Source organism: Coregonus clupeaformis, unplaced genomic scaffold (assembly GCF_020615455.1).
Source record: "Coregonus clupeaformis isolate EN_2021a unplaced genomic scaffold, ASM2061545v1 scaf0096, whole genome shotgun sequence".
In the NCBI taxonomy this organism is placed as follows: Eukaryota; Metazoa; Chordata; class Actinopteri; order Salmoniformes; family Salmonidae; genus Coregonus; species Coregonus clupeaformis.
Genome location: NW_025533551.1, coordinates 611,560 through 624,801, shown reverse-complemented (window position 1 = coordinate 624,801; position 13,242 = coordinate 611,560). Strand labels below are relative to the sequence as shown.

General features: G+C 48.2%; 1 protein-coding gene across 1 annotated transcript in view; it reads left to right on the top strand.

The window, feature by feature from the left end:
* Nucleotides 1-13,242, top strand: part of LOC121585350 (intermediate conductance calcium-activated potassium channel protein 4-like) — a 51,052-nt gene that overhangs the window by 21,653 nt on the left and 16,157 nt on the right. The window contains exons 3-4 of the mRNA XM_041901728.1: nucleotides 2,786-3,249; nucleotides 4,374-4,509. Coding sequence (XP_041757662.1) covers nucleotides 2,786-3,249; nucleotides 4,374-4,509 — 600 coding nt within the window. The remainder of the gene's footprint in view (nucleotides 1-2,785; nucleotides 3,250-4,373; nucleotides 4,510-13,242) is intronic.

The window sequence follows — 13,242 nt, the reverse complement described above, 5'->3', positions numbered from 1 at the left end:
GGTCGTGGCTGGGTCTTCCAGCATGACAACGACCCGAAACACACAGCCAGGGCAACTAAGGAGTGGCTCCGTAAGAAGCATCTCAAGGTCCTGGAGTGGCCTAGCCAGTCTCCAGATCTGAACCCAATAGAAAATCTTTGGAGGGAGCAGAAAGTCCGTATTACCCAGCGACAGCCCCGAAACCTGATGGATCTGGAGAAGGTCTGTATGGAGGAGTGGGCCAAAATCCCTGCTGCAGTGTGTGCAAACCTGGTCAAGACCTACAGGAAACTTATGATTCTGTAATTGCAAACAAAGGTTTCTGTACCAAATATTAAGTTCTGCTTTTCTGATGTATCAAATACTTATGTCATGCAATAAAATGCAAATTAATTACTTAAAAATCATACAATGTGATTTTCTGGATTTTTGTTTTAGATTCCGTCTCTCACAGTTGAAGTGTACCTATGATAAAAATTACAGACCTCTACATGCTTTGTAAGTAGGAAAACCTGCAAAATCTGCAGTGTATCAAATACTTGTTCTCCCCACTGTATGTGCTTTCTTGAGCAGGGGGACCTTGCGGGTGCTGCAGGATTTCAGTCCTTCACGGCGTGGTGTGTTACCAATTGTTTTCTTGGTGACTATGGTCCCAGCTGCCTTGAGATCATTGACAAGATCCTCCCGTGTAGTTCTGGGCTGATTCCTCACCGTTCTCATGATCATTGCAACTCCACGAGGTCAGATCTTGCATGGAGTCCCAGGCCGAGGGAGATTGACAGTTATTTTGTGTTTCTTCCATTTGCGAATAATCGCACCAACTGTTGTCACCTTCTCACCAAGCTGCTTGGTGATGGTCTTGTAGCCCATTCCAGCCTTGTGTAGGTCTACAATCTTGTCCCTGACATCCTTGGAGAGCTCTTTGGTCTTGGCCATGGTGGAGAGTTTGGAATCTGATTGATTGATTGCTTCTGTGGACAGGTGTCTTTTATACAGGTAACAAGCTGAGATTAGGAGCACTCCCTTTAAGAGTGTGCTCCTAATCTCAGCTCGTTACCTGTATAAAAGACACCTGGGAGCCAGAAATCTTTCTGATTGAGAGGGGGTCAAATACTTATTTCCCTAATTAAAATGCAAATACATTTATAACATTTTTGACATGGGTTTTTCTTGATTTTGTTGTTGTTATTCTGTCTCTCACTGTTCAAATAAACCTACCATTAAAATTATAGACTGATCATGTCTTTGTCAGTGGGCAAACGTACAAAATCAGCAGGGGATCAAATACTTTTTTCCCTCACTGTAACTGGAATGTTTGTCAGACTGCCACACTGATTAGTCACAGATTAATCACATTTCCAAACACTTCTGCCCAAATACGCGAAGAGTCTGGTGGACCAATGCGTCAAACTTGGCCTTTGTTAGCCAATAGAGAGAAACTCCCGGCGCATAGGCAATGGCTTAATCGGCTTAATCTACCAACCAATCATCTCCCACAACAACATCCCCCTAACCCTCCCCTGTACACTAGCACATCACAAGCACAGAGCCACTCCTCACAGTCGTGTGATTCGTTAAAAATAAATGATGTCAAATACTTTACTCAGTAGGTCACTCCTATAGAATTCTATGGTCACTCCCACTAAGGCCAACTTTGAGTGGTTGATATACCAATCTTATATGCACTTTGCGCAATAGCCTCAGGACAAGGTTAGCCACAGATTAATCCATTTCAAGGAAAGAGTGTTGCAGCACGATAGCCCGATCACCAGCACCAATACGCCTCAGGTGAGCCAATTTCAAGGGAAGGGTGTGGCAATATCTAGGGAAGGGTGTGACAATATCAAGGGAAGGGTGTGGCAATATTTTTACATTTTTACATTTTAGTCATTTAGCAGACACTCTTATCCAGAGTGACTTACAGTTAGTGAGTGCATACATTTTTCATACTGGCCCCCCGTGGGAATCGAACCCACAACCCTGGCTTTGCAAGCGCCATGCTCTACCAACTGAGCTACAGGAGGCCAATATCAAGGGAAGGGTGTGGCAATATCAAGGGGAAGAATGTGGCTGAAGTTACCCCTCTGCTGCAGGAACTGGGTGGGGATTGGGTAATGGGAAAGTCAGTCAAGGGCAACAAGACTATGAACTGAGTGTTCTAATATGCTTACGGCAGTTTCAAATATCAAGAGTTACAAAGAAACCTCAAAACAACAGGAATTTGAGGTTTTGGCCAGCGCGGGATTTGGTTTTCATTTTCTTTAGTATTATGATAAAGTGATATCTTGGAGTTGTGTCATGTCAGACTAGGATCAGACAGGATTATATTGATGATCTAAGAGACTTGTGAGTCAGAGAGGGCTTGTGTCGCTTACAACCCACACAATCTTGACTTTCACTGGCTCCGTATCTGCTTGGGTGGGTCTTTGTTTGCCTTGGCCTCCATCTCAAACAAAAATAAATGAATCATGTCCCTGTCGTTGCTGTTCTTCCAATTTCCACCTTTAGTTAATCATCAGCATTTCCTTAATGCTTCAAATCAAATGAACAATTCTCTGTTGACATCCTTCTTTTCCTACTTCTCTCTCTCCCACTCAATCCCCTTCCCCTTCCCTTTCCCTCTCGCAATCTCTCTCTCTCTCTCTCTCTCTCTCTCTCTCTCTCTCTCTCTCTTTTTATTTCTCTTTCACTCTCTTTCCCCCTCTCTCTCCCTCTAACTCTCCTACTCCCTCTGGCTCTTCCGCTCGCCCTCATCCCTTTCTCTCTCCCCTGTCGCCCCTGTCCCGACCCCTCTCTTCTTCTCCAGCTCTTCATCATTGACCACAACCAGGTGGACTGGCGCATCGCCATGACAAGCCGCAGGGTGCTGGGCATCTCCCTGGAGCTGCTGGTCTGTGCCATCCACCCTGTGGGCACCTACTGGGAGGTGGGCGTCCCCGCGCCCATCGCCAGGGAGGGGGTAGAGGTCAACTCCTCCAACTCGGCGCCGCTGTGTGTATCCTCCCGCCACGGGGAGGCGCTGTTGGACACAGAGCTGCTGCTGTCGGTGCTGATGTTCCTCAGGCTGTACCTGGTCCACAGGACGATCCTACTGCACAGCAAGGTGCTGCTCAGTGCCTCCTATAGGAGTATCGGCTCGCTCAACAACATCAACTTCACGTTCCGCTTCGTGCTCAAGGTGCTGATGAACAAGTACCCGGCGCGCACGCTGATGGGTTTCATCTTCTTGTTCTGGCTCATCGCCTCCTGGATGCTCACGCTGTGTGAGAGGTAGGGAGGAGGGGTGCGCACACGCAGGCACACACACACACACTCATGCTCACACGCATGCTCACACGCGCACACACAAACAAACACACACACACACACGACTCATGCATGACTCACACACACTCTCCTGTTTGAGATACACAGGCACAGGCACAGGCGTCTGTGTGATAGACAGAACAGAAAAAGAGGACACACAGTGAGAGAAGAAAACAGTTTGCCAAAATTCTAAATATAACACATTACTACTGCCAGCACAGAAACATGCACACACACACACACACCCCTACACAGTTTATTACAAACAGACTGGGGCAATCAATTGATCACTCTACTTCAAATATTGATGGTCAATTTGAGTTCCCCATTCGGAAAGTCTAATAACAGATTCAATGTTGATTGTTTTCTGTTGAGTTACTCTGACAAATTGCTCTTCATTGTGAGCCAACACATACCATCCTAGGCCTCTGAAGTCTGCTTGTGACCAACGTGAGGTCATTTGTTTAGGCTGAACCTACAATGGGATAGGATTCTTAGATCTCAGTTACATAGAGAAAATCAAACGTGTTAGTTTATCAAGCTGCATGTTAAACAAACTGCGACGTTTTGGTTATACGATCTGATGATTGACAGATTGTAAGACTTCTGAGTAACACCTGACAGGTATAATGCATCATAACTTCCCTGTAGTCAATGGAAGACTTGAGATGAACACTGAATTGGAATGGTCTTGAAATAGATTCTGAGAAAACAACAACATAGAAAAGTCAACCCATTTTTGAGGCAGTTTCACCATCTGTCCAGACAATTCAACTTCCATGTTCTCTTTCCTGGAATTGAAACAGAAACAGGACCTTCCCTGACCCCACAGCCACTGATAGATACATAGATAATCACAGTCTAACTGTTACTAGAACGCTTGGATCTTTGGGTGCCCATAAAGATTCTAAATCTCAAACCAGATTTGCCAACTTAATATATCTCTGGTTTTGTCTTACCCATTGGTCTGATCTTGTTAGTAATGCAACATGTCTATATAATATCTATAAAATCTATGAATATCTTCATGTCAGACATATGTATCTATGTATGTAGTGAGTGACCCCAGGGTGTGTTGCCCTCTACAGGCAGACACAGGAGGAGACTGGTCGTATGGACACGGCTCTCTGGCTCATTGCCATCACCTTCCTCACTGTGGGATACGGGGACGTGTCCCCCAAAACCAGCTGTGGCAAAGTGGTGTGCCTCTTCACCGGAGTCATGGTAACTATATGGGGTGGGGGGAATGGAGGGATAAGGGAAATAATGTTTCTAGCCTGAGTGTCAAAGCATGATAAAGCCTGTATGTTAAAGGTTACAATGGCTTTTTAAAGTAGGCAGGCTAAATAACATACTGTGCATGTACTGTACATGGCTTCATGTCTCTGCAGGTGTACAGATGTATGATCTAAATTTGAGCCAGTTTGCTACAGCAGGGAAATAATCCTGCAGCAACAGGAAATGTGAATGACTATATGGACTGTAATTAATTAACATTTTTGTAAGGTTGATACTGCGATGGGTGATTTGAAGGAGTCAGGCGCAGGAGGGTTAACCACAGAATACAGAGTTTATTCCGGAATACAGAGATAAGATAGTGTCACACAGTCCAGTGTGCAAAACAGGCGCACTGGAACAAAACAGGCACACGGGGAAAATATACCCCGGCAATACAAAATACACGTAGCTCAACCGAGCTACTCACTCCTCACATAAACAATCACCCACAAGGACAAGGGGGCAGAGGGAACACTTATACACGTACTAATGAGGGGATTTGAACCAGGTGTGTGTAATAGACAAGACAAAACAAATGGAATGATGAGATGTGATGCGGCAGTGGCTAGAAGGCTGGTGACGACGAACGCCGAAGCCTGCCCGAACAAGGAGAGGAAGCAGCTTCGAAGGAAGTCGTGACAGTACCCCCCTTGACGCGCAGCTCCAGCAGCACTCCGACACCGGCCTCGGGGACGGCCAGGAGGACGCGGAGCGGGGCGAGCCGGATTACGAAAGTGGAAATCCCGCAACAGGGAGGGATCGAGGATATTCCTCACCGGGACCCAGCACCGTTCCTCCGGACCGTACCCCTCCCACTCCACGAGGTACTGAAGGCCCCCCAAACAACGGCTTGAATCCAGGATGGAATGGATGGAGTACGCCGGAGCCCCCTCGATGTCCAGAGGAGGCGGAGGGACCTCCCGCACCTCAGACTCCTGGAGCGGACCAGCCACCACCGGCCTGAGGAGAGACACATGAAACGAGGAGTTAATACGGTAATCATGGGGAAGTAATAACCTATAAGTAACCTCATTGATCCTCTTCAGGACTTTGAACGGCCCCACAAACCGCAGGCTCAGCTTCCGGCAGGGCAGACGGAGGGGCAGATTCCGGGTCGAGAGCCAGACCCGATCACCTGGTACACTGCGTCCGTAATGGGTCCGCGGTCAAACGACCACCCCTCATCACTGTCAAACGCTCCCTAAAACACTTTAGCGAGCAGGCCTTTCTAATTGACCTGGCTTGGGTATCCTGGATGGATATTGACCTCATTCCATCAGTAGAGGATGCCTGGTTGTTCTTTAAAAGTGCTTTCCTCTCAATCTTAAATAAGCATGCCCCATTCAAAAAATTCAGAACTAAGAACAGATATAGCCCCTGGTTCTCCTCAGACTTGACTGCCCTTGACCAGCACAAAAACATCCTGTGGCGTACTGCATTAGCATCGAACAGCCTCAGCGATATGCAACTTTTCAGGGAAGTCAGGAACCAATATACACAATCAGTTAGGAAAGCAAAGGCTAGCTTTTTCAAACAGAAATGTGCATCCTGTAGCACTAACTCCAAAAAGTTTTGGGACACTGTAAAGTCCATGGAGAATAAGAACACCTCCTCCCAACTGCAAACTGCACTGAGGCTAGGAAACACTGTCACCACCGATAAATCTACAATAATCGAGAATTTCAACAAGCATTTTGCTACGGCTGGCCATGCTTTCCACCTGGCTACCAGTACCCCGGCCACCAGCTCTGCACCCTCCGCTGCAACTTGCCCATGCCCCCCCACTTCTCCTTCACAAAAATTCAGACAGCTGATGTTCTGAAAGAGCTGAAAAATCTGGACCCCTACAAATCAGCTGGGCTAGACAATCTGGACCCTTTCTTTCTAAAATTAGCCGCCGAAATTGTCGCAACCCCTATTACTAGCCTGTTCAACCTCTCTTTCGTAACGTCTGAGATCCCCAGATATTGGAAAGCTGCCGCGGTCATCCCCCTCTTCAAAGGGGGTGACACACTAGATCCAAACTGTTACAGACCTATATCCATCCTGCCCTGCCTTTCGAAAGTATTTGAAAGCCAAGTTAACAAACAGATCACTGACCATTTCGAATCCCACCGTACCTTCTCCGCTATGCAATCCGGTTTCCGAGCTGGTCATGGGTGCACCTCAGTCACGCTTAAGGTCCTAAACGATATTATAACCGCGATCGATAAAAGACAGTACTGCGCAGCCGTCTTCATCGACCTGGCCAAGGCTTTCGACTCTTTCAACCACCGCATTCTTATTGGCAGACTAAATAGCCTTGATTTCTCAAATGACTGCCTCGCCTGGTTCACCAACTACTTCTCAGATAGAGTTCAATGTGTCAAATCGGAGGGCCTGTTGTTTGGACCTCTGGCAGTCTCTATGGGGGTGCCAACGGGTTCAATTCTCGGGCCGACTCTATTCTCTGTGTATATCAATGATGTCGCTCTTGCTGCTGGTTACGCTCGGATCCACCTCTATGCGGACGACACCATTTTGTATACATCTGGCCCTTCATTGGACACTGTGTTAACAAACCTCCAAACGAGCTTCAACGCCATACAACACTCCTTCCGTAGCCTCCAACTGCTCTTAAACACTAGTAAAACTAAATGCATGCTCTTCAACCGAACGCTACTTGCACCTGCCCACCCACTTGCACCTGCCCATCTGACCTAGAGTATGTGGACAACTACAAATACCCAGGTGTCTGGTTAGACTGTAAACTCTCCTTCCAGACTCACATTAAGCATCTCCAATCAAAAGTTAGATCTAGAATCGGATTCCTATTTCGCAACAAAGCCTCCTTCACTCATGCTGCCAAACATGCCCTCGTAAAACTGACTATCCTACCGATCCTTGACTTCGGCGATGTCATTTACAAAATAGCCTCCAACACTCTACTCAGCAAATTGGATGTAGTCTATCACAGTGCCATCTGTTTTGTCACCAAAGCCCCATATACTACCCACCATTGTGACCTGTACGCTCTTGTTGGCTGGCCCTCACTACATATTCGTCGCCAAACCCACTGGCTCCAGGTCATCTATAAATCACTGCTAGGCAAATCCCCGCCTTATCTTAGCTCACTGGTCACCATAGCAACACCCACCCGTAGTCTGCGCTCCAGCAGGTATATCTCACTGGTCATCCCCAAAGCCAACACCTCCTTTGGCCACCATTCCTTCCAGTTCTCTGCTGCCAATGACTGGCACGAACTGCAAAAATCTCTGAAGCTGGAGACTCTTATCTCCCTCACTAACTTTAAGCATCAGTTGTCAGAGCAGCTTACCGATCACTGGACCTGTACACAGCCATTCTGAAATTAGCCCAACTACCTCATCCCAATATTGTTATTTATTTTGCTAATTTGCACCCCAGTATCTCTATTTGCACATCATCTTTTGCACATCTATCATTCCAGTGTTAATACGAAATTGTAACTATTTTGCACTATGGCCTATTTATTGCCTTACCTCCATAACTTACTACATTCGCACACACTGTATATATATTTTCTGTTGTATTTTTGACTTTATGTTTTGTTTTACCCCATATGTAACTCTGTGTTGTTGTTTTTATCACACTGCTTTGCTTTATCTTGGCCAGGTCGCAGTTGTAAATGAGAACTTGTTCTCAACTGGCTTACCTGGTTAAATAAAGGTGAAAAAATAAAATTAAAATAAAGACCAGGGCCATCAGTTTGTCCACTGCCATATACATCTTCTTCAGGTTTCTGGGACAGAACTCATCTCAACTAGTTTTCTTCTGCAGGAACACTGGAGAACAGAAGAATAACAATACATTTAGAGACCACTAAGCCGTCTAAAGTGTGTGTGTGTGTGTGTGTGTGTGTGTGTGTGTGTGTGTGTGTGTCGTGCTGGTTTTATGGGTCATTAACTATTTGTCAACACTGAACTGAGTCTATTTTGTTTGGATGCTACGGTCCAGCAAAACAATCTTGGCACTCCACCCCTTTGGTAAAATATTAGGCCACTATGTAAAATCTACTTTAGACATCAATCAAATGGATACGCTCACTGACAAGTCATCTAATAGTAAAGTTTGCATTTAGATTAGAGAAAAGCATACAACATAGTCTCACTCTCACAAAAGCTCTCGTGACCAAAATAACTGGACGGTGGTTATCTGACAAACAGTGAAACATTTATTTGACACGGAATTTAGAAGAAGAAGGAACCTACATCATGTGAAGTCAAATCACAACTAAGAAACACTGGAAAAGTTAACAAAAAACTGCTTGAATTTGACAAAAAAAATGTTCTGAATGACAGCTCCTTCTCCATTATAGCACTTGGAAACTTTGACGTCCTCTGCCTGCTTCCCCATGTCTACTTTCATTTTTGTTCATCCATGTTGTTTGACAATATGTATCCTAGCCTTCCTGTTAATAACAAGTGGAGTGAGGTGTGGGGTTGCCTGACCTCTTTCACGGGAGATCCTAACAAATAGGAAACTAGGAAGCTGAGACGTGTGAATGTGTGAGTCATTATCAGGCAGCAGGACTTCATAATACTGTGTGTGTGTGTGTCCGTGTGTGTGTGTGTGCGCCTGTAAAGGTGGAGGGGTTACATTTCCCACTGCGGTGGCGGTCAGCGTTGGCCTTCTGACGACGCACGGCGCGTTTGAGGTGGACGTGAGCAGCGTTCCACGTCTCCTCCGCGCGCCGAAACCAGTCATCCACCGCAGGAGCCTCGGTCTGGCTCTGGTGCCACGGTGCCAGAACCGGTGGGTAACCTAAAACACATTGGAATGGCGTTAGGTTAGTGGAGGAGTGACGGAGAGAGTTCTGGGCATATTCGGCCCATGGCAAGAACACCGACCAATCCCCCGGCCGGTCTTGGCAGTAGGAATGCAGGAACCTACCCACAGCAGACAAGCTGAGCCGGAACAGCCCACCCTTCAACAGAGATGTGATGGGAGCTGCGACCTTGCCAAAGCCCCGGATAAACTTCCGATAGTAGTTGGCAAAGCCAATAAAGCGCTGCACCTCCTTTACCGTGGTTGGAGTCGGCCAATTACGCACGGCTGAAATGCGATCTCCCTCCATCTCCACACCTGAGGTGGTAATGCGGTATCTGAGGAAGGAGACGGACTGTTGGAAAAACAGACACTTTTCTGCCTTGGCATAAAGGTCATTTTCCAACAGTCGGGCCAGCACTTTGCGAACCAGGGACACATGCTCGGCGCACGTAGCAGAATACACCAGAATGTCATCGATGTAGACAACTACACCGCGACCAAGCATGTCCCGAAACACCTCGTTCACAAAGGACTGGAAGACGGATGGAGCATTCATCAAACCGTAAGGCATTACCAGGTATTCATAATGCCCCGTGGTTGTGCTGAATGCTGTCTTCCACTCGTCCCCCTCTCAGACACGCACCAGGTTGTACACAGTCCGGAGATCTAATTTGGTGAAGAAGCGCGCCCCATGCATAGACTCGATCACCGAAGGAATGAGGGGGAGAGGATAATTCAATCGTATCGTCTCCTTGTTCAGTGATCGATAATCAATGCACGGGCGCAGAACGCCGTCTTTCTTTTTAACAAAAATAAACTTGAGGAGGCGGGCGAAGTGGAGGGATGTATAAACCCCTGGCGCAGGGACTCGTGACGTATGTCTCCATAGCCTCCATTTCAGCCTGTGACAGGGGATACACATGACTCCTGGGAGGCACAGCATCTACCCGGAGGTTAATCACGCCTGCGTTTTGGAAAAACGTGTGCGCCAAATCGAGGTATTCGGGGGGAATGCGCACGGTGGAGGTACTGTCTGGACTTTCCACCGTGGTTGCACTAACGGAAACACCGAGACACCTACCTTGACACTCTTGCGACCACCCCGTGAGAACCTTCTGCGGCCATGAGAAGGTGGGGTTGTGGAGTGCTAACCAAGGAATACCTAATACAACAGGGAAAGCAGGAGACTCAATAAAAAAAAAAGTGTCTTGCTTGCGATGAGCCTCGTGGGTAACCATAGTGACTGGTGCTGTAACTTCCCTAACAAACCCGGACCCTAATGGTCGACTGTCAAGTGCTCTGATGGGGAGTGGAATGGATAGGGGAACCAATGAAATGCCTAGACTGTGTGAGAATGATCTGTCCATAAAGTTCCCAGCTGCGCCTGAATCGACTAGCGCCTTACACTGGGGAACTACAATGTGATCAGGAAAGTGGATGGGTAGAGTACAGTGTGCAGCAGAGGGCTCTGAACGAGTGTGGGTGTTCGATACCTGGGGTGATGCGAGTGTGCCCTGCCTGCCGCCTCCAGACCCAAAAGAACGCTGACGACATTGTGCGTGAAATGTCCTCTCGTGACACTAGTGCTGTCGTCCTCCGCTCTCTCGGATCGCCGCTCCTCCCAGCTCCATCAGCTCGTGATCTGAGTCGGACGGGGTTGGAACGGGCAGACCCCGTCCAGGACGTCCTCTGGCCGCCAGCAGATTATCCAAGCGGATGGCCATGTCCACCAGTTGAGTGAAGATGGTGTCCCGGGAAGGTTAGCTCCCTTCGGACGTCCTCCCGCAGATGGCACCGTAAGTGGTCAATGAGGGCCCGCTCGTTCCACCCGGACCCAGCTGCTAGAACCGGAACTCCAGGGCGAAGTCCTGCGCGGTCCTCGTCCCCTGCCTCAGGTGGACCAGCCGCTCGCCCGCCTCTCGACCCTCGGGCGAGTGATCGGAGACAGCCCGAAAGAGGCAAGCGAACTCCCCGTAGTTGTCCAACGCGGCTCCTCCTTCATTCCAGACCGCGTTGGCCCACTCCAGGGCTTTCCTCGAGAGGCAGGAGATGAGGGCGGACACCTTCTCCCGCTCCAATGGGGCCGGGCTGATGCTGGAATAATAGAGCTCCAGTTGGAGGAGGAATCCTTGGCAGAGAGCATCGAAATCCCTAGGTCGAGATATATGGATCCCTCTGGGTGCTGGGGTGTGGGTGGCTGGATCCGGTCGCCCAGCTGGTCTCGACAGATCGGGTCCTCTCCTCTCCAGGCGTTGGACGACCTGGAGAACCGATCCATCGCTTCTCCCACGCTGGCTAGCATCGTCGAATGCTCCTGGACCCGTGCCACGACTCCAGGCATGCGCTCCTCTCCCGCTGACTCCATTGTTGGTGGGTGATTCTGTGATGGGTGATTTGAAGGAGTCAGGCACAGGAGGGTAAATCACAGAATACAGAGTTTATTCCAGAATACAGAGTTACGCAGGATAGCGTCAAACAGTCCAGTGTGCAAAATAGGCGCACTGGAACAAAACATGCACACAGGGAAAATATACCCCGGCAATACAAAATACACGTAGCTCAACCGAGCTACTCACTCCTCACATAAACAATCACCCACAAGGACAAGGGGGCAGAGGGAACACTTATACATGTACTAATGAGGGGATATGAACCAGGTGTGTGTAATAGACAAAACAAAACAAATGGAATGATGAGATGTGATGCGGCAGTGGCTAGAAGGCCGGTGACGACGAATGCCGAAGCCTGCCCGAACAAGGAGAGGAGGCAGATTCGGAGGAATTCGTAACAGAAACATTTTTCGTAAGGGAAAATCATGTCTGTAATTTCAAGGTGGAAATTACAAACTTCAGAAGCCTTTTTAAACCTCAAATACACTACGTTTTACATTTCCTGCATTGCAGGAAAGTTATCCTGCAACAGGGTGATCAAATTAAGAAGAATAGAGGGAAACTGAAACAGTAGTCAGGGCTCTTGAGTTGGTTGTTGTGTAAGTGCCCATTAAGAAATACAGTGGTGCTTGGTGCCACACAGACCCAATAATGACTTTGATGCAGGCGGCTAGTTGCTGGGTACATACAAAGAGCACGCCATGTACAACAGTACTGTTGCTACTCCCATCGATTTCTCTTGTCTTGGCTTCTTTCTGTATTCTTTTCCATGATGGCATTCTTACAATGTCCTTGTCACGCCCTGGCTCTGGGGACTCTTTAATGTTGAGCCAGGGTGTGGATTTTCTTTATATAGTTTCTATGTTGTGTTCTAGATCGTTTATTTCTATGTTGGCCAGGGTGGTTCCCAATCAGAGACAGCTGTGGCTCGTTGTCTCTGATTGGGGACCATACTTAGGCAGCCTTTTGGCACTGTTTATTGTGGGATCTTGTTCCGGAAGGTTTGTGTATTTAACCTAGGACTTCACGTATCGTTTATTGTTTTGGTTCGTTGTGTGTACAAGTAATAAAGATGTACGCTTATCACGCTGCGCCTTGGTCCGCTTCTTCATCGTGTAATGATCGTGACAGAAGATCCCACCATAAAAGGACCAAGCAGCGTGCCAAGCAGGAGGAGTTGGCGATGTCCCAGGTGGGCGAATGGTGGTCTTGGGAGGACATATTCGCAGGCAGAGGGCCCTGGGAAAAGGTACAGGCCCTGGCAAGAGAGGAGAAACGGCGGCAACCGTGCCGACGACGGACACGCGAGAGGCAACCCCAATACATTTTTTTGGGGGGGCACACGGCGTGGACGACGGGGCTGCTGGACGCAGCTACAGGGCGCATCGGCGATTTAGGAGAGGAGGCCACCAGGTTTGGGGGGCTGGAGGGGTGGTTGGCGGAGCCTAGAGGTAGAGCAGAGCCAACTCCCCGTACTCAGGCTAGGCAGCGTGAGACTGGG